The sequence below is a fragment of the Heptranchias perlo genome, chromosome 16, assembly GCF_035084215.1.
Source record: "Heptranchias perlo isolate sHepPer1 chromosome 16, sHepPer1.hap1, whole genome shotgun sequence".
Classification (NCBI taxonomy): domain Eukaryota; kingdom Metazoa; phylum Chordata; class Chondrichthyes; order Hexanchiformes; family Hexanchidae; genus Heptranchias; species Heptranchias perlo.
The window spans coordinates 63,409,155-63,436,207 of record NC_090340.1 but is presented as its reverse complement, the minus strand read 5'-3'; the positions used below and the strand labels follow the sequence as shown (position 1 = coordinate 63,436,207).

General features: G+C 45.1%; 1 protein-coding gene across 1 annotated transcript in view; it reads right to left on the bottom strand.

Moving 5' to 3' along the window:
- Positions 1-27,053, bottom strand: part of LOC137333834 (transcription initiation factor TFIID subunit 4-like) — a 249,460-nt gene that overhangs the window by 105,295 nt on the left and 117,112 nt on the right. The window contains exon 14 of the mRNA XM_067998200.1: positions 25,944-26,000. Within this exon, the coding sequence (XP_067854301.1) occupies positions 25,944-26,000 (57 nt within the window). The remainder of the gene's footprint in view (positions 1-25,943; positions 26,001-27,053) is intronic.

Here is a 27,053-nt window from a genome sequence, read left to right as displayed (position 1 = left end):
ACTTCAATCCCTTTGTGCAAAGTATTCATTAAGAACCATACCCACATCTTCCGCCTCCACACATAGTTTACCTTTTTGGTCTCTATAGGCCCTACTCTTTCTTTAGTTATCCTCTTGCTCTTAATGTATTTAGGTTTTCTTTGATTTTACCTGCTAATATTTTTTAATGCCCTCCCTTTGCTTTTCTAATTTCCTTTTTAACTTCACCCCTTCACTTTGTATAATCCTCTAAGCTTTCTGTAGTATTGAGTTCCCTGAATGCTTCTTGACATCTAAGGGGCTCTAGATTTGGCAGCCCCTCCCTTTTTCTTTGTGGGAACATGTTTATCCTGAACCCCCTTAATCATCCCTTTGAATCTCTCCCACTGCTCTGACACTGATTTACCTTCAAGTAGCTGTTTCCAGTTTACTTGTGCTAAATCACTTCTCAATTTAGTAAATTTGGCCGTTCCTCAATTGAAAACTTTAACTTCTGCTCTTTCTTTGTCCTACTCCATAAATATGCTAAAACTAACTGTTTGATAGTGACTATCTTGTATTTATGGCCCCCAGTTCTGGTCTCCCCCGCAAGTGGAAACATCATCTTTATGTCTACCCTATCAAACCCTTTCATAATCTTAAAGACCTCTATCGGGTCACCTCTCAGTCTTCTCTTCTCTAGAGAAAAGAACCGCAGTCTGTTCAGTCTTTCCTGACAGGAATAACCTCTCACATCTGCTATCATTCAAGTAAATCTTTTTTGCATCTTCTCCTTGAAGTGCTTGAAGATTGGCCACTTGGGTGAATTACTGAAGGGGACCCTCAGCCTGAAGAAATGCAGTCCAACAAGGGTCAATGCTTCAACAACGTACAATAACTTGCATTTATATAGCGTCCTTAACGTAGGAAAACAGCCCAAGGCGCTTCACAGGAGTGTAATCAGACAAAAATTGACACCGAGCTAAAAGAGACATTAGGACAGGTGACCGAAAGTTTGGTCGAAGGGTTAGGTTTTAAGCAGTGTTTTAAAGGGAGGAGAGAGAGGTTTGCGAATGGAATTCCAGAATGGAATTCCAGAATGGAATTCCAGAGCTTAGGGCCGGGCCAGCTGAAGGCACAGAGGAGGGAAGAAAACTGGAGAGTGGGAAAGGAGGGAAGTGAATCTGCCCAATGTACCATTGACAAAAATTTCAACAACATTTTTTATATGTTCTGAGACAACAAAGGTTTGTAGCAGCTGCTGCAGTACCCTCTCTCCAAACACCATCCTTTTCACCAAAGTCCCCCACAGCTCAGTGGCAGAGGCTAGAGCAGCCCGTCAAATCACTTCAACCAAAACATCTCTGGTTCAATTGCAGCCTGTAGGTTAGCCGAAAAAGAAACGTGGGATAGAGATTTCCATCCAATCCAATTTGCAAGAAATGTAACTTTAAGACAAGGAGTAGACAACTCAGTGCTGTGAAACACCAATTCTCACTCACCCTGCTCCAGCTGTTGCCTTGTTAAATGTGTCAACATCATTTAAAAAAATGCTGCATGCAAATATATTCATAGACAAATTATGGATTGTGCGATCACAAGATAGATTCACACTTTCGTGTCTTCAAACCCTTCTCCATAATGCATCTTCCTCCTCTTCCACCCCACAACACTGCATTCCAGATGACCGATAGCGCACAGCATCACCCTCATTCCAAGGTACAAGGTAGAGTTATCAAACCTTCAGAAAAATTTCTCCGACAGACGTGGGTGTGAAGGAATAAACGTCACGATGGACAGAAGATGCAACACAAATGCCACAGGCAGTTCTGATGGTGCTACTGCCGGAAGATACTGAAATTTCCACAAGATTCACTAACTGAGCTTTGCTTTAAAATATTTGAGGATTATAACTTTTATCTGATTTTGTTTTCCTATGGGTAGTTGGAATTTCAATTGGAAATGTTGGATGATCCCCTGGTATACTAACTCTCCCATCGTGACACCTGATGTATTTTCAACAACAAGCCTCCAATATCTTGCGTGGTTGTATATTCCAAACATTTATCACTCTGACTGTAGCTTTTGCTGATACAGGTTTTAAATTCACTTTTCATTGCTTTGATTCATGTCCCAGCTCCTGCCTTTCTAAGAGACTTTGAAGTAATGTTCTGAGTTTGCCTTATCTGTATCACTTAATATTTTATATACTTCTATGACATTCCCCTTAAACCTATTTTCTATACAGTACAGCTTAAGATTCTCTGAATTTTCCTCATATCGCATCTCCTTCTTGCTCTCTTCTGCACCCTTCCCATTGCTAGTAGATCTTTTTGTGTCTCAGTCATCAAACCTGTACACAGCACTCTAAGTGAAGCTGTCCACTGGATGTGGAAAATCTCAGCAGAATCCCTGTGGCCTTATATTTCACTGTTCTGCTCAGGTCAGACGGTCATGGGTCCAAGCGCCTCTATAGACTTGAGCACATGAACTGGTTTGAAACGTCTGTGCAGTACAGAGGGAGTGCTGTATCACTGGAGGAGACAATAAACCCGAGGTCCATATTATGCAAAGAGCAAGAAGTTCTCCAAATGTCCAAGGCAACATTTACCCCCGATACATCATCTTGGGTACAGTAGTTTTTTTTTTTATTCGTTCACGGGAGGTGACGGTTCTCCCACAGTGCTGTTAGGAAGGAAGTTCCAGGATTTTGACCCAGCGACAATGAAGGAACGGCGATATATCTCCTGGCATGCTCTTCTACACTCCTCATTGAACCAGGGTTGATCCCCTGGCTTGTTGGTAATGGTAGAGTGAGGAATATGCCGGGCCATGAGGTTACAGATTGTGCTGGAATACAATTCTGCTGCTGCTGATGGCCCACAGCGCCTCATGGATGCCCAGTTTTGAGCTGCTAGATCCGTTCTGAATCTATCCCATTTAGCACGGTGGTAGTGCCACACAACACGTTGGATGGTGTCCTCAGTGCGAAGACGGGACTTCATCTCCACGAGGACTGTGCGGTGGTCACTCCTACCAATACTGTCATGGACAGATGCATTTGCGACAGGTAGATTGGTGAGGACGAGGTCAAGTAAGTTTTTCCCTCGTGTTGGTTCGCTCACCACCTGCCGCAGGCCCAGTCTAGCAGCTATGTCCTTCAGGACTTGGCCAGCTCGGTCAGTAGTGGTGCTGCCGAGCCACTCTTGGTGATGGACATTGAAGTCCCCCACCCAGAGTACATTTTGTGCCCTTGCTACCCTCAGTGCTTCCTCCAAGTGGTGCTCAACATGGAGGAGGACTGATTCATCAGCTGAGGGAGGACGGTAGGTGGTAATCAGCAGGAGGTTTCCTTGCCCATGTTTGACCTGATGCCATGAGATTTCATGGGGTCCAGAGTCAATGTTGAGGACTCCCAGGGCCACTCCCTCCTGACTGTATATCACTGTACCGCCACCTCTGGTGGGTCTGTCCTGCCGGTGGGACAGGACATACCCAGGGATGGTGATGGAAGAGTCTGGGACGTTGGCTGAAAGGTATGATTCTGTGAGTATGGCTATGTCAGGCTGTTGCTTGACTAGTCTGTGGGACAGCTCTCCCAATTTTGGCACAAGTCCCCAGATGTTAGTAAGGAGGACCTTGCAGGGTCGACTGGGCTTGGTGTTTTGCCGTTGTCGTGTCCGGTGCCTAGTGGTCCGATGCCGGGTGGTCCGTCCGGTTTTATTCTTATTGTGACTTTTCGTAGCGAGATTTTACAACTGAGTGGCTTGCTAGGCCATTTCAGAGGGCAATTAAGAATCAACCACATTGCTGTGGGTCTGGAGTCACATATAGGCCAGACCAGGTAAGGACGGCAGGTTTCCTTCCCTAAAGGACATTAGTGAACCAGATGGGTTTTTACGACAATCCGGTAGTTTCATGGCCATCATTACTGATACTAGTATTTTAATTCCAGATTTTTTTTTATTTAATTAATTGAATTTAATTAATTAATTGAATTTAAATTCGCCAGCTGCCGTGGCGGGATTTGAACTCTGGATTTTAGTCCAGGCCTCTGGATTACTAGTCCAGTAACATAACCACTATGCTACCGTACCCTGTACAGTAGTACAGTCATCTCAACCAACACCTCCAAAGGCAAATTAACTCATCGTTTACATTTCACTTGCTGAATGTGGGAGCTTGCTGTGCATAAATTGGCTGCTATGTTTGTCCACATAACAGTGACTGCACTTCCAAAGTGCTTCATCGACTGTGAAGCTCTTTGGAACATCCCAAGCATGTGAAAGGCACTATATAAATGCAGGTTCTGTCTATGTTCACCTTACATATATTCCAACAGTGCATTGGCTTTTTTAATTACTTCCCCACATGGGACGGTGAGTGGCAAGTCTACTGTCACTCACAAGTCCCTTTCCAAGTCTCCCGTGGACTAATTCAAACCCATTCGATAGTTTTGTTCTACGCTTCTTTAACCATTATGCAATACTTCACATTTCTCTATTTTTAACTTCATTTGCCATGTGACTGCCCAACTGTCTAACTGATCTAAATCCTTCTGCAAGTTTCTGTTGTATCCTCTCCCTACTGCTCACGCTATTTTTGTTTCAAGTTTGACCAGTTTTGTTTCACTCAGCAATATAATGACAATAGATACTATATAATACTGTGAGAGGACTAAAAAGATTACATTATCATTAAATTATTAATAGATAAAATGAATTGGGGCTGGCAGGTATAATGTTCAGTGTACTTCATCTCGGAGACCAAATACTAGAGAGGTTGGACTAACTCAGTGAAAGTTTCCCTTCACCCCAGCCTGTAAGGCACCCATGAGATCAACCTCAACCCAGTTTCTGATAGGTGCAGGTTCACAGCATAAAACTACCTGTTTTATGCTGTGAACCTGCACCTATCAAACTGCCTGCAATTCATGACTAATTGTTATTAAATTGTCAGTCTCACAGAGAGGCCATCAGAATGGCTGATGTGGAAACTGAAATGCCATACTGCTCTTCTGAAGTTGGATTCAAGCACGTTGTTGGGAGTGGTGCAGAAGCTTTACTCTGTATCTAACCCGTGCTGTAACTGCCCTGGGAGTGTTTGATGGGACAGTGTAGAGGGAGCTTTACTCTGTATCTAACCCGTGCTGTACCTGCCCTGGGAGTGTTTGATGGGACAGTGTAGAGGGAGCTTTACTCTGTATCTAACCTGTGCTGTACCTGCCCTGGGAGTGTTTGATGGGACAGTGTAGAGGGGGCTTTACTCTGTATCTAACCCGTACTCTACCTGCCCTGGGAGTGTTTGATGGGACAGTGTAGAGGGAGCTTTACTCTGTGTCTAACCCATGCTGTACCTGCCCTGGGAGTGTTTGATGGGACAGTGTAGAGGGAGCTTTACTCTGTATCTAACCCGTGCTGTACCTGCCCTGGGGGTGTTTGATGGGACAGTGTAGAGGGAGCTTTACTCTGTATCTAACCCGTGCTGTACCTGCCCTGGGAGTGTTTGATGGGACAGTGTAGAGGGAGCTTTACTCTGTATCTAACCTGTGCTGTACCTGCCCTGGGAGTGTTTGATGGGACAGTGTAGAGGGGGCTTTACACTGTATCTAACCTGTGCTGTACCTGCCCTGGGAGTGTTTGATGGGACAGTGTAGAGGGAGCTTTACTCTGTGTCTAACCCGTGCTGTACCTGCCCTGGGAGTGTTTGATGGGACAGTGTAGAGGGAGCTTTACTCTGTATCTAACCCGTGCTGTACCTGCCCTGGGAGTGTTTGATGGGACAGTGTAGAGGGAGCTTTACTCTGTATCTAACCCGTGCTGTACCTGCCCTGGGAGTGTTTGATGGGACAGTGTAGAGGGAGCTTTACTCTGTATCTAACCCATGCTGTGCCTGCCCTGGGAGTGTTTGATGGGACAGTGTAGAGGGAGCTTTACTCTGTATCTAACCCGTGCTGTACCTGCCCTGGGAGTGTTTGATGGGGCAGTGTAGAGGGAGCTTTACTCTGTATCTAACCCGTGCTGTACCTGCCCTGGGGGTGTTTGATGGGACAGTGTAGAGGGAGCTTTACTCTGTATCTAACCCGTGCTGTACCTGCCCTGGGAGTGTTTGATGGGACAGTGTAGAGGGAGCTTTACTCTGTATCTAACCCGTGCTGTACCTGCCCTGGGAATGTTTGATGGGACAGTGTAGAGGGAGCTTTACTCTGTATCTAACCCGTGCTGTACCTGTCCTGGGAATGTTTAATGGGACAGTGCAGAGGGAGCTTTACTCTGTATTTAACCCGTGCTGTACCTGCCCTGGGAGTGTTTGATGGGACAGTGTAGAGGGAGCTTTACTCTGTATCTAACCCAGTCTGTACGGGTTTTCACCGTGCCTAACCAATGTTGTACCCAATCTGGGACTGCTCAAAGCTGAAACCAGATGCCAACAAAGAGAAAAACATTTCATTCTACAAGCACATCATTTACCTTAACAACCAGAAAAAACTGACCCCAAGAACAGATTTAACCGGATAGAGCTGAGCTACTTGAAAATTTGGTACTCCTGAATTTTTCTCTTTCTGAATTTACATGGGCTTTTTTGAAAACACTTGAATGACATCGAGTTACATCAAAACTACAGCACAGAAACAGGCCATTCATCTGAAATGGCCTATGCCGGTGTTTATGTTCCACACGAGCCTCCTCCCTCCCTACTTCATCTCACCCTATCAGGATATCAATTGTAAACAATTTTACAACACCAAGTTATAGTCCAGCAATTTTATTTTAAATTCACAAGCTTTCGGAGACTTCCTCCTTCCTCAGGTAAATGTTCAGGATCCTGAACATTTACCTGAGGAAGGAGGAAGTCTCCGAAAGCTTGTGAATTTAAAATAAAATTGCTGGACTATAACTTGGTGTTGTAAAATTGTTTACAATTGTCAACCCCAGTCCATCACCGGCATCTCCACATCATATCAGGATATCCTTCTAGTTCTTTCTCCCTCATGTGCTTATCTAGCTTCCCCTTAAGTGCATCTATGTGATTTGCCTCAACTATTCCTTGTGGTAGCGAGTGCCACATTCTAACCACACTTTGGGTAAAGAAGTTTCTCCTGAATTCCCTATTGGATTTATTAGCGGCTATTTTACATTTCTGACCCCTAGTTATAATTTCTAATCGTTTGCAAATAATTTTCCACACTGTGCTGTGCTGGCTTTGCATTCTGTCAAGTCTATTGAATTGACTCTGTAGGCAGCAATCTCACCTGAGTCAGAAGATTGTGTTTGAGCACATAGTCCACGCTAACACTTCAGTGTTAAGGAGGTGCTGTCCTGAACCGACATTAAACTGAGGGCCCGACTGACTGTTTCACTAACTCGGGTGAGAACTATTTGAAGATAATAAAGGAGGTCTCCCGGCTAACATTTCCTCTTCAACCAACACCACCAAAACACAGATTAATTGATCTCACTGCTGTCTATGGGACCTTGTCATGCATAAAATAGCACCACATATGCCTGCATCACAATCATTGCACTTCCAAAGGTAATTCATTATATGTGAAGCACTTAGAGATGCTTGAGAAGTGATAAGTGATAAGCTCCAATATAAATGCAAGCCTTTCTTGCAATCCCACATCTAATGCTGATTAAATGGTGGTTCTTATTATCCAAAGGCTTCTCCTACAAAAACAAAACACTGTTTGGATAAATGAATGTCTAAGGAAGAGTGTACAGATTCCAACAGTAGCCTTGCAGCTGTCGTTTCTCGGGTCAGCCTTCAAATTATGTGTGTTGATTTTCGAAAAGTCTTTTAACTCTTACACCAACAGGAGGATGATCCTAGGCATGCTTAGTGCAGCAGGACCAGTATCCAAATCCTTTTCCAGTTCACAAACACGCAGCGAATCTAGCTCAGCCACTGTGACCGGTGTAGGTTGGCATTTATTGGCCACCCCAACTTGCCCGAGAAGGTGGTGGTGAGTCGCTTTCTTTCTTTAGCAGTTTATTACAACTGAGCGTCTTGCTAGGCCACTTCAGAGAGCAGTTAAGAGTCAACCACGTTGGTGTGAGACTGGAGTCACACATAGGCCCAGACTGGTAAGGACGGCAGGTTTCCTTCCCTAAAGGACATTAGTAAACCAGTTGGATTTTTACAACAGTCAGTCAGCTTCATGGTCACTTTTAATCATTGTAAACAATTTTACAACACCAAGTTATAGTCCAGCAATTTTATTTTAAATTCACAAGCTTTCGGAGGCTACCTCCTTCCTGAGGAAGGAGGTAGCCTCCGAAAGCTTGTGAATTTAAAATAAAATTGCTGGACTATAACTTGGTGTTGTAAAATTGTTTACAATTGTCAACCCCAGTCCATCACCGGCATCTCCACATCACTTTTAATCATCCCAGCTTTGATGGGATTTGAACTCACATTCTCTGGATTATTAGTCCAGGCCTCTAGATTTCTAGTCCAATAATGTGTATGAATATTTCTCCTCAATCTCAGGGTTTTGCCATGCCTGTTTGAGAGAGTTGGCGAACATTCAAATCAGTACTTACCCCTATTTGTGCCTCCAGTAGTAGTTATCTCTAAGCAATATCTGAACGGCTCACTCCTATCCAATGGCTAAAATGTCCTACATGAAATGGGCTTTGAGCAGTCTCAATGCAAGTCTACAGCACAAAATCCTTCCTGCTGTAGTAGCTTGGCCCAGTTGGTGACCTCTGAATCAGCTTGTGGGTTCAAGCCCCACTCCAAGATGTGAGCACATAACATAGGCTGACACTCCAGGCCAATACTGAGGGAGGGCTGCATTGCTGGAGATGCCAATCTTTAGGAGAATCATAACACAGAGACCCTGTCTATCTGTTAAGGTAAACTTTAGGTCCACGACACTATTTGAAGAGCAGGAAGTTCTCCCAGTGCCTGGGCTAATATTCCTCCCTCAACCATCGTCACTAGAAAACAGATAAATTGGCCATAAGCTCATGTCTGTTTGAGGGATTTTGCTGTCTGCAAAAGTGGCTGCTGTATTTCCCCACACCTCTGGTAATCATCTACTTGAAAGGGCAGTGTTGTAAGGGAATTTAAGGGGCTCAGATCATGAAGAGCCAGGAATAACATACTTCGAGATCTCCGCTCCAGAGCCGGTTTGTTATATATTATGACTTATATTTCAATCTGACATTACATTACCTTTGCCAATGTGTTTTTTTTTAAAGTACTTATGCTAAATTTGTTTTAGGGCTCATGCAGTATCAGATGAAAAATTGAATAGATTTATTTACATTTAGAACTTTCACACTGAGCAACATTCGGCAGCTCCTGCTAGCTTACAAACTGCATCTTGCTGACTGTCTGGCTCTTAGTCAGCATCTAACCAGTTGCCTAACTGCAACAGATACAGTACTTACTAGTGTTAAGAGAACATCTCTAAATTCTCATAACTCAAACTGATCTGCCAATGCAGTCTTAATACTTTTAACTTTGTTTGATTTTTTAAATGATTATGGGGAAAAATACATCAATAAGGGGAAATTATAATTTGAAACTTTGAATTGTCAGCACTCTGCTCAGACCATATACTCAGTACTGTGTCCAATTCTGATCCCCAGGACATAAGGGAGACATTCAAGTGCTGGAAGCTGAGCCCCAGCGTCAGAACACCCAACTTATGGTGAAAGACTGAGGAAACTGGGGCTTTTCAACTTTGAAAGGAACCAACTGAGAGGTGACCTTAAAGATATAGATAAGACAGCACACGCTAAAGAGAAGGTAAATCTGGAACATTACTTCAAACTAAACTGTAACAAGAGGATAAGGAGGTAGAAAATTAAACTAGCAAAAGGAGATGTAGGACTCATCAGGAAGTTGTTTTTCACACAGTGACCAATTACGCAGAATGGACTTCTAGTTAGGGTAATGGAGGAACAAACCCTAGGATCATTCATCACACAGCACAAGTAGCAAAGAGAATACATTTATTGAATACATTCAAGATAGCTTCCTAAATTGCATGTCCAACCTGACAAGGGAGCAGGCTGCACTCAATTTAGTTACGAGTGATGCATCAGAAATAGTTGGTGACCTGGTAGTAAGGGAGCATCTTGGGACTAGTCACCAGAATATGATTGAATTTATCAGGCTTGATGGGGTGGAGTGAGGATCACAAACCAAGGGTTTGGATTTAAACAAGGCTAACTGTGAACAAAGAAACAAGGAACTGACTAGAATAGAGTGCGAGAAATTACGAGTTGATGAATCTACGGCCCAACATTGGAATCAATACAAGAGGTTAATCGTCAGACTACAAAAAAAAAGAACAAACTTGCATTTATATAGCACCTTTCACAACTTTAGTGCGCCTGAAAGTGCTTCACAGCCAATGAAGTACTTTTGAAGTGCAGTCACTGTTGTAATGTGGGGAAACGCTGCAATGTGGGGAAACGCAGCAATGTGGGAAACGCAGCAACGTGGGGAAACGCTGCAATGTGGGGAAACGCAGCAATGTGGGGAAACGCTGCAACGTGGGGAAACGCTGCAACGTGGGGAAACGCAGCAACGTGGGGAAACGCAGCAATGTGGGGAAACGCAGCAACGTGGGGAAACGCTGCAACGTGGGGAAACGCAGCAATGTGGGGAAACGCAGCAATGTGGGGAAACGCAGCAACGTGGGGAAACGCTGCAATGTGGGGAAACGCTGCAACGTGGGAAACGCAGCAATGTGGGAAATGCAGCAATGTGGGAAACGCAGCAATGTGGGGAAACGCAGCAATGTGGGGAAACGCAATGTGGGAAACGCAGCAATGTGGGAAACGCAACGTGGGAAACGCAGCAATGTGGGGAAACGCAGCAATGTGGGGAAACACAACGTGGGAAACGCAGCAATGTGGGGAAACGCAACGTGTGAAATGCTGCAATGTGGGGAAACGCAGCAATGTGGGGAAACGCAGCAATGTGGGGAAACGCAACATGGGAAACGCAGCAATGTGGGGAAACGCAGCAATGTGGGGAAACGCAACATGGGAAACGCAGCAATGTGGGGAAACGCAACGTGGGAAATGCAGCAATGTGGGGAAACGCAACGTGGGAAACGTTGCAATGTGGGGAAACGCAGCAATGTGGGGAAACGCAACATGGGAAACGCAGCAATGTGGGGAAACGCAACGTGGGAAACGCAGCAATGTGGGGAAACGCAATGTGGGAAACGTTGCAATGTGGGGAAACGCAGCAATGTGGGGAAACACAACGTGGGAAACGCAGCAATGTGGGGAAACGCAGCAATGTGGGGAAACGCAGCAATGTGGGGAAACACAACGTGGGAAACACAGCAATGTGGGGAACGCAGCAGCCAATTTGCACACAACAAACTCCCACAAACAGCAATGTGATAATGACCAGATAATCTGTTTGAATGATGTTGTTTGAGGGATAAATATTGTCTAGAAGACCGAGAGAACTCCCCTGCTCTTCTTCAAATAGTGCCATGGGATCTTTTATGTCCACCTGAGAGGGTTTAATGTCTCATCTGAAAGACGGCACCTCCGACAGTGCAATACTGCACTGGAGCGTCAGCTTAGATTAAGTGTTCATGTCTTAGGAGTGGGACCTGAACCCACAACCTTCTGACTCAGAGGTAAGAGTGCTACCACTGAGCCAAGGTTGCAACAAATGCCACTAAATGGGAAAAGAGGAACTTCTTTGGTTGGAACCATGGTCTGTGAGAGTGGGCAAGACTTGTATTAAACAAAAGAAGGCTTATATAAGGGCAAAGATCAGGGACATACTGAGGACTGGGAGTACAGAAAGCAGAGGAGACTAAGAAACCCTTGCGGGCACAGGGAGTCGAGAAATTCCACAATATTACTGAAGTACTTCATGCACAGATTTTGAAAGACATTTAACACAACCTGCAGGGTTTCAGACCTCCCCAGAACAGTTGCTTGCTCCTCGTGCTATCCCATCCAATTTTGTGCCTTCAGCAGAGTGAGCAGCAGTTGGAGATCTTCAGGGGACACAGCATTTTCAGAATTAGCGGGTGGGACGTTTTCAAGGAAATTGGGTTGTCAAGTCAAAATGCTGGTTAACAATTATTGCTCCTCGGTATACGCAAAGCTGCCTTACCAGGCTTACCATTCATTATTACTGGGAGAAATCTACTCGGGATCCTCCTCCCATTCGTCACTCATTATGCAAGCATATATGTCGAGAGGACAGGGCAAGGCTCAGCTGTGATGCCGCCTTCCATGCTAAATATAGTAAACAATGCTTTCTCAGCTTAGAAATGAAGACAGGCCACTTGGAACTGTGTTTCAGCATGAGTTACAATTTCATGAGACGAGGGGAGGAAAATGTATAGAACTGAGGGAAAACGATCAGAGTCATTGATTTGTATGAGGATTATGAGTAAGAATGATCAAGAGATACTTGTACCCAGGAGACAACAGTATGAGAAACAAATAACGAGTGTAAGAGTTAGGAGATCTGGGAATCAAAGTTACCCGAGGAACTGCGGTCAGTGTAATCTTAAACTGAAACCATTGTTAAAACCAGCAACAATAAAGGTTCAGAAACTGCAGTGGTTGCAGATCAGTAACATAATGACTATGTTGGACTAAAGATCACTAAAGCAGGATGTCAATTAGACAGGTGGCAAAAGGTGAGTGAGGCAGATTTGCAAGCAGCTGCCAATCTGTCAGACAACAAATCCTCAAACTCTGCACATCATGAACACGACACACACGACAAAAAACAGTGAAGCGGTGCCTGGAGCACCTCCACATAGTACTACCTCTACAATATATCCAAAAATAAACACTGACTGGGAGATGACACATGGGACAAGTTCCCTGGGTGCACAAAGTGGTGTAACAGATGGCCAACTCCTGATATCCACCTCTACCTCTCTCCATTAAAACCGATTCCAAGGCTGCTGTACGATCTGACTACGTGTTGGACATCGAGTCCTGTAACTTCCCACAGCTCAATACTGGCAAATGTTAGGCCATCCTGTTATGTTCCCACCACCGCCCATTTACTTCTGATGCCTTGGCTGCTCACTCAGGCTGAGGCACAACCTCAGCATTCCCTTGGATTCCAAGCAGAGCTTTAAACCCCGTACCAGGTCTACCACTGAGGCCACCTCCATGGCCGCTTACACCCTAAGTGCAGCATCCCCATAGCACTGCACTGAAGTGGCAACCTGGATTATGTGCGCAAATCCTGGAGTGGGGCTTAAAATTGCAACCTTCTGACCCAGAGGTGAGAGTTCTACCGACTGAGCCAAGCTGACAGCTGAAGGGAAGATGAAGAGCAGCAGCAGGGAGTTTGCCCGCTGGGGAGGAAGAGGTTATCTTTAGTAAAGCAGAATGGCAGGTACGTCAAATACTCAAGGGGGCACAGCATCTGCATTTTTCTCACTGGGATTTCAGTACAGCCCAACAGTAGCAGTGTGAAATTTTCATACTCTGCTGCCTTGAACAGTGAGAAACACCCAGCAGCACAATTGAAAGAGTCTGCCCTTCCAAATGAGAGCAACTTAGCCAAATGGGAATGTACAGGACCAGAAAAGATCATTGTGATCATCTGACTGATAACAAACTTCAAAAATTACCATCCTACACTACATGACATCTCTCAGACCTCCCCGACACTTCTATTGCCAAGAAACTATCCCTCTCCCCGTGGAATTTGCTGAAACAATCTACCTTCGCTGCCTTTATGCTGTATAAGTAGGGTGAGGTACTGGTGGGAACAGGTGGGAATAATTTGAGGTGATAAATTAAGAGCAAATAAGAAGCGGATCACACACTGAACGGCAATTGGCTCGTGTGAGATTTATCCTATGGCAGTGTTGTCGAACAGGAATTTCTGACTCGTCATAAGCGTGGCTACAACCACACTGTTTAGCCACATGCACTAATTATAGTAGAAAATGCCTTAAACACAACACAGGTAAAGATACTCAACATGTTTATATTTACTTAACTAACATCCTCCACCATTCAGTAACCAAGGAAGTAAAGCACTCCCAACGATCGAAAAACACTCTCACACTCTGATTTTCACCGTACCATTTTAACAACAAATGCAGGAAAAGTTTAAAGCTCGCATGCAAATACCGTGCAAATATCGAGTATCGCGATCATGTGCCCAACGATGGTGTCTGTTACTCGTTTTTTATTTGCTAATCAGAAATGCAATTCGCCACATCTAAGCCACATTTTAAGGGGAGATTTAACAGAGGTGTTCAAAATTATGAGGCGTTTTGATAGGGAGATAGGGAGAAACTGGTTCCACTGGCAGGAGGGTCAGTAACCAGAGGACACTGATTTAAGATAATTGCCAAAAAAGCCAGGGAGGAGGGGAGAAGAATTTTTTTTTAACTCAGCGAGTTGTTATGATCTGGAATGCGCTGCCTGAAAGGGCGGTGGAAGCAGATTCAACAATAACTTTCAAAAGGGAATTGATCATATGCTTAAAAAGGGAAAAAATTGCAGGGTTATGGGGAAAGAGCAGGGGAGTGGGACTAGTTGGATAGCTCTTTCAAAGAGCCGGCACAGGCATGATGGGCTGAATGGCCTCCTTCTGTGCTGTATGACTCTATGATCTGGTTTCCCAATTAGCCATTTGTGGCTAGTGGCGAATAGAATACACTGGACAACACTGTCCTATTGGTATTAATATGTCATCTAAGCCAATCCTCTCAAGCAAAGCTTCTTTCCGCAGAGACAAAGAGTAAAGAAAGAAAAAGAAAACTTTAAAAAAAACACAATTGCTGCTGGGCCACTCCAAAGAGATCATTCTTTTTAAGATGTGACAAATCACAGATGCTCAGATCGACTGAGATTTAAATAAATCATCAATGTACACAATATGGCTGCACAACAGGGTGCCATCACTCCAGCAGGACATTCTCCATTATGATCTACAGGCAAAATTTTAAAACGTCTTATTGTACTAAAGGCAGTATCATTCTGTCACTTTGGACTGTGCATTAGTTCTTTCAGTTCAGTTCCAAAGGAAGGGAAATTTTTCTCACTTTAATTAAGGGAAGGCTAGGATGACGTTTCAATTTCCAAGTCCGACACATGGAATTCACAAGAGGTCTACAGCTAAGTAAGTAAATTGCATCTGATTTTCATTTTCATTTTTGATGTTAATTTCTTCCAGTTCTTTTAACTGAAGCATGGGCACACACTACCTCACTGGAAAGTGAGCGGGGCTGGGCTGTCTGTATGGTCACTGTGTGGACCCTTCCGAAAGAGCATCTGCTGTTAATGAATGGACTGAATGGGGATCCAATGCTCCAGTATTACTGTGTGGGTGCTCTGAAGTGGGGCCCAACACTCTGTTCATGACTGGGTGCTGTAAACAGGGGTCAAAACCTCTACCATTAGTAACTGGGTGTTTTAAACGAGCATTAACTATCTGTCGGTGAATGGATGCTTTGAATAGGGTTACAACGCTGTTCCGTGAGCGAACATTTGAACAGGGGTCCAACACTTGCTGGTGACCAGCCATGTGTCCGACCCCTGGAGCTATTGGCCTAAAGCCTGACATCACTTTTATTAAGAACAATATTTTATAGTTCTACAGAGGGGCGATATACGAGTGGTTTCGAAGACTGAATCTATTTGGTTAGAGTTAAGAAGCAGAAAAGGAGCTGTTACATTGCTGGGTGCTTACTATAGACCCCCAAATAGTGAGAAGGAGATAGAGGAGCAAATTTTTCGGCAAATTTCAGAGAAATGTAAAAATAATAGAGCAGTAATAGTTAAGTACTTCAATTACCCCAATATAGACTGGGGAAAAAAGGAGGGTGAAGAATTTCTAAAATGTGTACAGGACAACTTTCTTAATCAGTATGTTTCGAGCCCAACGAGGAAGGAAGCAGTGCTGGATCTTGTTCTGGGGAATGAAGTAAGGCAAGTGGAGTGTGTTCCAGTGGGAAAATATCTGGGTAATAGTGATCATAATATTAAGTTTAAAGTAATTACAGAAAGGGACAAAGAAAAATCAATGGTGAAAAAACCCAACTAGAAGAGTGCCAATTTCAGTGATTTGAGAAGGGATCTAGCACAGGTGGACTGGAAACAAAGACTGGCCAGGAAAACAGTAAATGAGCAATGGCAGACCTTCAAGGCGGAGATAGTTCGGGTACAAACCAAGCACATTCCCATAAGGAGGAAAGATGGGGCATCCAAAGCTAGAGCTCCCTGGATGGCAAAGGAAATAGAGGTTAAAATAAAACAGAAAAGGAGGTTTATGACAAATGTCAGGAACAGAATACAGTAGAAAATCAGGCAGAATACAGAGTGTGCAGGGGGAAATTGAAAAAGGGTATTTTTTTTTATTCGTTCATGGGATGTGGGCATCGCTGGCAAGGCCAGCATTTATTGCCCATCCCTAAGGGCAAATATAAGGGCAAAGAGAAGATTAGCAGGTAACATAAAAGGGAACCCAAAAATCTTTTCTAAACATATAAAAGGTAAAAGGATAGTTAAAGGAATATTGGAGCCGATTAAGGATTCTATGATTCTATGACTGGGTGGCTCATTTCTCAGTCGTCGGGGACATGATGGGCCGAATGGCCTCCTCCTGTACCGTAAATTTTCTATGATGCTAAGGACAAAAAAGGAAATCTTCTTGTGAAAGCAGAGTGTATGCTTGAAGTACTGAATGAGGACTTTGCATCTGTCTTCACAGAAGAGGATGAAGTTAATGTCGCAGGAGAGGAGCAGGAATGGAGATATTCAATAGGATAAAAATAGATAGAAAGGAGGTGCTAAATAGATTGGCATCACTTAAAGTCAAGAAGTCACCTGGTCCAGATGGGATGTTTCCTTGGTTGCTGAGGGAAGCAAAGGTGGAGATAGCAGATGCTCTGACCACAATCTTTAAATCCTCCTTGGACATGGGAGCGGTGACAGAGGACTGGAGGATTGCAAAGTTACACCCTTGTTCAAAAAGGGGAGAGGGACAAACCTCGTACCAACAGGCCAGTCAGTCTAACGTCAATAATGGGAAAACTACTGAGCACCATTGTCAAGGACAAAATTAATTCTCATTTGGAGAAGTATAGGTTAATATAGGACAGTCGGCACGGATTTGTTAAAGGCAAATCATGTCTCACTAAACCGATTTGAGTTCTTTGATGAAGTAACACAGGGTTGATGAAGGTAATGCAGTAGATGTTAAATATATGAACTTTCATAAGGCGATTGCTAAAGTACCACATTACAGATTTATTCGGGAAATAGAAGCCCGCGATTAAAGGGAAGGTGGTAACTTGGGTACGAGATTGACTAAAGGAAAGGAGGCAGAGAGTAGTGGTGAACGTATGTTTTTCTGACCGGAGAGAAGTATGCAGTGGGGTCCCCCAGGGGTCGGTATTAGGACCCCTGGCCACCCAGCATCGGACCACTAGGCACCGGACACGACAAAGGCAAACCAAGCCCAGTCGACCCTGCAAAGTCCTCCTGACTAACACCTGGGGACTTGTGCCAAAATTGGGAGAGATGTCCCACAGACTAGTCAAGCAACAGCCTGACATTGCCATACCTTTCAGTCAACATCCCAGACTCCACCATCACCATCACCATCACCATCCCTGGGTACATACTATCCCACCGGCAGGACAGACCCATTGGAAGTGGCAGCACAGTGGTATACAGTCAGGAAGGAGTGGCCCTGGGAGTCCTCAACATTGACTCCGAACCCCATGAAGTCTCAAGCCATCAAGTCAAACATGGGCAAGGAAACCTCCTGCTGGTTACCACCTACCACCCTCCCTCAGCTGATGAATCAGTCCTCCTCCATGTTGAGCACCACTTGGAGGAAGCACTGAGGGTAGCAAGTGCACAGAATGTACTCTGGGTGGGGGACTTCAATGTCCATCACCAAGAGTGGCTCAATAGCACCACTACTGACCGAGCTGGCCGAGTCCTGAAGGACATAGCTGCCAGACTGGGCCTGTAGCAGGTGGTGAGAGAACCAACACGAGGAAAACCTACTTGACCTCGTCCTCACCAATCTACCTGTCACAGATGCATCTGTCCACGAGAGTATTGGTAGGAGTGACCGCCACACAGTCCTCGTGGAGACGAAGTCCCGTTTTTGCACTGAGGACACCGTCCATCATGTTGTGTGGCACTATCACCGTGCCAAATGGGATAGATTCAGCACAGATCTAGCAGCTAAAAACTGAGCATCCATGAGGCATTGTGGGCCATCAGCAGCAGCAGAATTGTTCTCCAGCACAATCTGTAACCTCATGGCCCAGATTATCCCTCACTCTACTATTACCATCAAGCTAGGGGATCAACCCTAGGAGTGTAGAAAGAGCATGCCAGGAGCAGCACCAGAGTACCTAAAAATGAGGTGCCAACCTGGTGAAGCTACAACTCAGGACTAAACAGCAGAAGCAGCGTGCTATAGACATAGCTAAGCAATTCCACAACCGACAGATCAGATCAAAGCTCTGCAGTCCTGCCACATCCAATCGTGAATGGTGGTGGACAATTAAATAACTAACGGGAGGAGAAGGCTCTGTAAACATCCCCATCCTCAATGACGGCGGAGTCCAGCACATGAGTGCAAAAGACAAGGCAACCATCTTCAGCCAGCAGTGCCGAGTGGATGATCCATTTCAATCTCCTCCCGATATCCCCACCATCACAGAAGCCAGTCTTCAGCCAATTCGATTCACTCCATGTGTTATCAAAAAACGGCTGAGTGCACTGGATACAGCAAAGGCTATGGGCCCCGACAACATCCCGGCTGTAGTGCTGAAGACTTGTGCTCCAGAACTAGCCACGCCACTAGCCAAACTGTTCCAGTACAGCTACAACACTGGCATCTACCCGACAAAGTGGAAAATTGCTCAGGTATGTCCTGTCCACAAAAAGCAGGACAAATCCAATACAGCCAATTACCGCCCCATCATGCTGCTCTCAATCATCAGCAAAGTGATGGAAGGTGTCGTCGACAGTGCTATCAAGTGGCACTTACTCACCAATAACCTGCTCACCGATGCTTAGTTTGGGTTCGGCCAGGACCACTCGGCTCCAGACCTCATTACAGCCTTGGTCCAAACATGGACAAAAGAGCTGAATTCCAGATGTGCGGTGAGAGTGACTGCCCTTGACATTAAGGCAGCATTTGACCCAGTGTGGCATCAAGCAGCCCTAATAAAACTGAAGTCAATGGAAATCAGGGGGAAAACTCTCCAGTAGCTGAAGACATCTCAAGCACAAAAGAAGATTGTAAACAATTTTACAACACCAAGTTATAGTCCAGCAATTTTATTTTAAATTCACAAGCTTTCGGAGGCTTCCTCCTTCGTCAGGTTTACCTGACGAAGGAGGAAGCCTCCGAAAGCTTGGTGTTGTAAAATTGTTTACAATTGTCAACCCCAGTCCATCACCGGCATCTCCACATCACAAAAGAAGATGGTAGTGGTTGTTGAAGGCCAATTATCTCAGCTCCAGGACATTGCTGCAGGAGTTCCTCAGGGCAGTGTCCTCGGCCCAACCATCTTCAGCTGCTTCATCAATGACCTTCCCTCCATCATAAGGTCAGAAGTGGGGATGTTTGCTGATGACTGCACAGTGTTCAGTTCCATTCGCAACCCCTCAAATAATGAAGCAGTTTGTGCCCGCATGCAGCAAGACCTGGACAACGTCCAGGCTTGGGATGATGAGTGGCAAGTAATATTCTTGCCAAACAAGTGTCAGGCAATGACCATCTCCAACAAGAGTGAATCTAACCACCTCCCCTTGACACTGAACGGCATTACCATCGCCAAATCCCCCATCAACATCCTGGGGGTCACCACTGACCAGAAACTTAACTGGACCAGCCACATAAATACTGTGGCTACAAGAGCAGGTCAGAGGCTGGGTATTCTGCAGCGAGTGACTCACCTCCTGACTCCCCAAAGCCCTTCCATCATCTACAAGGCACAAGTCAGGAGTGTGATGGAATACTCTTCACTTGCCTGGATGAGTGCAGCTCCAACACGCAAGAAGCTCGACACCATCCAGGACAAAGCAGCCGGCTTGATTGGCACCCCATCCACCACCCTAAACATTCACTCCCTTCACCACCGGCGCACAGTGGCTGCAGTGTGTACCATCCACAGGATGCACTGCAGCAATTCGACAAAACTTCTTCGACAGCACCTCCAAAATCCACGACCTCTACCCCTTAGAAGGACAAGGGCAGCAGGCTCAGCGGAACACCACCTGCACGTTCCCCTCCAAGTCACACACCATCCCGACTTGGAAATATATCGCCGTTCCTTCATCGTCGCTGGGTCAAAATCCTGGAACTCCCTTCCTAACAGCACTGTGGGAGAACCGTCACCACACGGACTGCAGCGGTTCAAGAAGGCGGCTAACCACCACCTTCTCAAGGGCAATTAGGGATGGGCAATAAATGCCGGCCTCGCCAGCGACACCCACATCCCATGAACGAATAAAAAAACGCTTTACTTGTTACGTATACATGACCTGCACTTGTGTACAGGGAGTACAATTTCGAAGTTTCCGGATGATACAAAACTTGGCAACAAAGTAAATAGTGAGGAGGATAGTAACAGAATTCAAGAAGACTTAGACAGACTGGTGAAATGGGCAGACACATGGCAGATGCAATTTGATGAGGATAAGTGTGAAGTGATGCACTTTGGGTGGAACAACATGGAGAGGCAGTATAATCTAAGCGGTACTATTTTGAGGGGGCTGCAAGAGCAGAGAGACCTGGGGGTACATATTCACAAATCTTTGACGGTGGCAGGGCAAGTTGATAAGGCGGTTAAGAAAGCATATAGGACACTTGGCTTTGTAAATAGGGGCAATGAATACAAAAACAAGGAAGTCATGCTAAATCTTTACAAATCACTGGTTAGCTGAATGGTCACTGCACTAGGGGAGTGGCTGTTTGAGAGCAAGGCAAGGTATTTTCGTTGGACGAGCCAGAATGTGTCTCGTATCTCAGGCAAGTACAGTGAGTGTAGGGGGAGAAAGGATTATCGTGGATTATCGTATCGTCAGGACAACACGAAAGCAATCAACGGCCAACGGGCAACTTTTGAAGAGCAGTCTTTGTTGCGTAAGCAAATGTAACAGCCAATTTGCACACAGCAAGTTTTTGGTGGTGTTGGCTGAGGGAGGAATTCTGACCGGGACACCAGAACCCTGTGGTCTTTTTCGAAAAAGTTCCATGGGATCTTTCACATCCACCTGAGCAGCACTCTCTCAGTACTGCACTGAAGTGTCAGCCTAGAATAGGTGTTTAAGTCTGGTTGAACCCACAACCTGCTGACCCAGAGAATGCTATTGACTGAAACAAATTGGCATTTATAAGATGTAGAACTCCAATAGGAATATCAGTGGATGACTGGGTGGTGCTGTAAGTTAGACAGTAGACTTTCACCTCTGAAACTTGGTGGCTCGGTGGTAGCACTCTCGCCTCTGGGGCAGAAGTTTGTGGGTTCAAGTCCCACCCCAGAGACTTGGGCACAAAATCCAGGCTGACACTCCCAGTGCCTGTACTGAGGGAGTACTACATTGTCGGAGGCGCCGTCTTTCAGATGAGACTTTAAACCGAGGCCCCATCTGCCCTCTTGGGTGGAAATAAAAGATCCCATGGCACTATCTGGAAAAGAGCTGGGGAGTTCTCCCCGAAGTCCTGGCCAATATTTATCTCTCAACCAACGTCATTTAAAAAAAATGATCATTTGAGGGATTTTGCTGTGTACAAATTGGCTGCCACGTTTCCTACATTACAACAGTGACTACACTTCAAAAGTACTTCATTGGCTGTAAAGTGCTTTGGGATGTCCTGAGGTTGTGAAAGGCTCTATATATAGATTACACACACACACACACACACAGACCCCAGTGGATGTGATGAAAGTTTCTTCTATCTGCTGGCTGCAAGGAAATGCACTTGGACAGTCTCAATCCAGTTCCCAATGGACACTGGCTCACAGGCTGGGTGTTAACTGACCGTCAGAGGACAGCCAGCGTACAAAATGAAACTGTCACATTGCTACAATGAGGGGGCACTTTGCTGAGATTGTAGCTGATGGATATTATTGGGACAGTGTTGGGAGAAGTGGCACACAGCTGTCGATCGAAGTTAGTGCCAGCATGCAGATGCAGCACAATAAGTGCTTTCAATCTGCATTGGGTAGCGGTTGTCTCTTGCAAGGGCCCCTGCTAGCATTTGAATCTATTCTCCTGACTGCTACATGCAAAGCACCAGATATCCTGCACGTCAGCAAAGAGGAATAAAAAATGACCACATGGGAAGTCAGGAAGAAAACACTGAAAATACAAGTGCAATGGAGAAAAGGTGAGTAGTTTACACACCATATAGAAGTGCCCTGTCCTCTAAGAACAGACAAACGACAAGATTAATGGCAAGGAAATATTAAATTATTCTCCTCCATGCCCCCCCACCTCAACAGAGGAAAATTTCCCCATTTGGCATTTTGGTCGCAACAAGTGCGAATTCCTGCACAATGTGATTTTACATCCTTCAGACAGCACACGAATACTAACGGCATCATCATTTTTGTTTGAAGTTAATATTGAAATGCATTAAAGAATATTCCCAGATATTCCGCAATCATGGAGTGGGTGAAGGTCCCACCCAGTGTGGTCCTGAGCCACAGACCAGAAGCGCCCAGGTGCAATTCCTGGTTTGTGCTAAGTTAGCCAATCCCAGGCCAAGGCCAGAGTTGACCTCAGGATCCATGGCCATGGAAAGGGTGGGGTGGCGGGGGGTGGGTGGAAGAGATCACCAAGGCTTCCTACTGCTGACGGTTGCAGTCACCTTGGATGGAATGTGTGCTGGTTTGGCAAAGGAAGAACACTGGGCTCAGCCCAGGGTCAAACCTCGGCAGGTGAGGTTGAGCCCGGCTGGGATGCCACTTCACAGCTGAAAAAATAATTGAAAAGGCTAACAGAGTGTTGGCCTTTATCTCAAGGGGGCTGGAATACAAAAGGCGTGGAAGATATGCTGCAGTTGTATAAACTTCTGTTTAGACCCCATTTAAAGTACAGCGTTCAGTTCTGGGCACCTCATCTCAGGAAGGATATACTGGCCTTGGAGGGGGAGCAGCACAGATTCAACAGAATGATACCGGGGCTAAAAGGGTTAAATTATGAGGACAGGTTGCATAGACTAGGCTTGTATTCCCTCGAGTTTAGAAGATTAAGGGGTGATCTAATCAAGGTGTTTACAATGATTAAAGAATTCGATAGGGTAGATAGAAAGAAACTATTTTCTCTGGTGGGAGAGTCCAGAACAAGGGGGCATAACCTTAAAATTAGAGCTAGGCCATTCAGGGGTGATGTCAGGAAGCACTTCTTCACACAAAGGGTAGTGGAAATCTGAAACACTCCCCCCCCAAAAAGCTGTTGAGGCTGGGGGTCAATTGAAAATTTCAAAACTGAGATCGATAGATTTTTGTTAGGCAAGGGTATTAAGGGATATGAAACCAAGGCAGGTAAACGGAGTTAAGGTACAGTTCAGTCATGATCCAATGAATGGCGGAACAAGCTCGAGGGGCTGAATGGCCTCCTCCTGTTCCCATGAATAACCTGCCAACGCTCACAGCTGAGGGTCACATTTTGAAGAACGAGCACTTGGGCCTGGTGCCTGTGGAACCACAGCCAGAGTCTAGCCATCAAAGGGGGAAGCAGGAAATGCAACAAAAACTCAGGAAAGAAAGGGCTATCCCCCTTTAAAACATTGCACTCTACTCTTCAGGCCAATCGGACAAAGTAGAAGGTTCAGTTTCAGGCTCTGCCTCAGCACCAGCAGCAACACAGCGGCAGCTGTCACTGCAGCAGACTGCTCTGCCACATTTCACTGGCTTCAATTAGTTCTCCAGTCTTTTGTCAGAGAAATGTCTTTAGTATCAGGTTGCTGAAAGGATTCGGAACACTGGAAAGCTTTTGTGGTTTTTATTAACACGCACACACTCCAGTCAACTACAACCATCTGCGATAAATTCATTTTTGAAAGCTTAGGAACAATATTTTCAGGCTAAACCTTGTTCAAAAAACGGAACACATTTACCACAAGTGGCTACTGAAGCTGAATCAATCACTACATGTAAGAGGGAATTAATGAACAGTTGGAGCACAAATATTAATGGGTACGGGGAAAGTAGAGAGCATCAGGATCAGAGTAGACAGCTCCAATGTGGAGCCAGCACCCACACAAACACAATGGCTGACTTCTGACCAAAATATCTATCATTCTATGAAATTACATTTCTAATGCAGAAAGTAAAATGGAATGGATCATAAGAAATGGACTAAATTCAGGAACTTACTTTTGTTTTGCAAGTTATATTTTTGCTATAATTGGTATTTGCCCCTCTCTTTCCCCACCCCACCCCACCCCACCCACAAAAAAAAACTTGTGCGTTGAATTGGAAAATACAGGTGGGTAGTTCAGTGAAACCAACAGCACAGTGTGCGGCAGGAGAAAGGAAAGTGAACTGAATCTTGGAATGTTTACCCAGAGGCTCAGAACATAAATTCCAGAAGGTGACCATCAATCTGTACAAGGCACTGGAGTACTGGGCACAATTCTGGGCAGCGGTACAGTCACGCCTGGAGTACAGAGTATAATTCTGGGCACCGATACGGCCATAACTAAAATACTGGGTACAATTCTGGGCAATGGTATGGCCACATCTGGAGTACTGGGTACAATTCTAGTCACTGGTACGGTCACATCTGGAGCACTGGGTACAATTCTAGTCACTAGTACGGTCACATCTGGAGTACTGGGTACAATTCTAGTCACTGGTACGGTCACATCTGGAGTACTGGGTACAATTCTGGGCCTCGGTACGGCCACACCTGGAGTACTGGGAATAATTCTAGTCACTGGTATGGCCATGGCTGGAGCACTGGGTACAATTCTGATCACTGTACTATAGCAAGTAGATCCAGGCATTGGACACTGCGCAGATAATGGAACAAAACTGATAACCGAGCTTACGGTGTCTGAGCTGTGGGGAGAGGGTGAAGAGCCCAGGACTGGTGACCGTGGAGAGAAGAAGGCTCAGAGCCTTATTATTCAAAGATTCGAGATCCTTTAGGGAATTGAGAAACTGAATGCTGATAATATGCTTGCGATTGGCACAAACTCTGGAACCAGGGTACACGGGCTCAAACTTAGAAGGAAAGGACAGTGAATGGGTGAAATGGACTGTCCCGGGAGGCAGTGGGGGTAGATAGTGTGGGGAAAATTAAGGGAGACTTGGAGAGATATTTTAGAAAGCGGGCATTAAAGACCAAATGGACTGATCCTATGTGCTACAGGCACAAACCTTAACACATAAGGAACAGACTACTATGAATATATGCACAGGTGCAAGAGGAGGCCATTCAGCCCATTGAGCCTGCCCCAATGGGTCACAAACTGAAAATTAACAGCATCAATACCATGTTTGTTTTGAGGGGAGGGGGAAAAAAATCACCTTTGTAACCATGAGAAAACACTGAGAACGGCAATCCAAACTGAACACCTACTCGGCTCGCCCCAGAGACATTCCTATAAAAGCAGCGGCTAAACACTCACCTCGATGTGAACCAAACCTCAGGAGAAATATTGTGTTGCTTTTAACCTAAAGTATTTGGATTCCAAAAATGTCTTGAAGGGTTCTTTAAATGAAATAATCCTCCTTCCAAAAATACTAACTTCAGAATCGAACTGGAAATAATCGCCTTCTATTACACCAGTTTGTGAATGTGTTCACTTCCCACGAGTGACTTCAAACACGACAAGAACTAGTTTGGGTTGTGTTGGGGGGGGGGGGGCGGGAGGGGGGAGGGGATGAGAAGAAAGAAAAGGCAACTTTTCCGGGGTCTGATTGTTATTAGTGTGACATGAGCACTTGAACATGAAAAATTAATCAGTGAAACCTTGAAAGATCAAGCGTAGCCATGTCCAGTCTTCCTTACCTCCTTTGCTTTCTGCTTTAGCCTCGCTTGCTCAGGGTCTTCTTGCCTGGAGCGACTCTAGGCAGTTGAAGAAAAAAGAGAGAGGGAAAAAACACACACACAGGGTTTAGCAGCTGGTTTAAAAACGGCTCATCTGTCGCAGTGAGCAGAAAATAGCAAGAACAAGCAAAGAGCAAAATACAAGGTGTCAAGGACACCGTGCACAGTTACACACAGATGTGACTTCAAACCTCTCCTGGCAAAACTATTTTAAAATTTTGTGGGAAAAATAATAACCTTCGCATTACTTCATTTATCTCTTAAATTTTTGTGACCCTGCAAACATGAAAGCGGGATATCTTCAAATGGGAATGCTTTTGGGGAGGTTCTCTACCACACAACCCAACACCACCAAACACGTTTTAAGTTGTTTCTCTCTTCCCTTCTCCAAGCTCCTGAAGCCACAGATTCCCTACTGGTTTGCGAGCACTAACCCTCCTCACCCAAAAAGCCGTTCTTCATGTGTGAGCCCAGACAGCAAGTGTGTCAGACATAACCGCGGTTTCTCTGTTGTGTCGTCCAGCTATAGGCAGCCAGGTGGTGTGTTCCAAATCAACCCAGTGTCACCAACGTTGAGCAAGTATCTCAGAATTTTTAAGGATCATGGGATATAGAATCACTATTTTAAATAATTCACCATCGGTTTGTACGAGCTCCAGCTGACTGAAGAAGCAGACGATTGTGTCCTGAATGCAACCATTGTGCCCTTGGTGGCCATTATTGATTTGGAATTCCCCATCAATGGGAAACGGGGTATAAATCTGAGCCCTATTTGTCATTCTTCAGTTCTTGCTAAATTCTGATGGTTCTTCAGGCTGAAGAGCTCCATGAATATCTAATTTACATATTCATAAGAATTACATTGCATTTTACAGCACAGAAACAGGCCATTCGGCCCAACTGCTCTATGCTGGTGTTTATGCTCCACACGAGCCTCCTCCCTCCCCACTTCATCTCACCCTATCAGCATATCCTTCTATTCCTTTCTCCCTCATGTGTTTATCCAGCTTCCCCTTAAATGCATCTATGCCTCAACTACTCCAACTCCCTATTGGATTTATTAGTGACTAT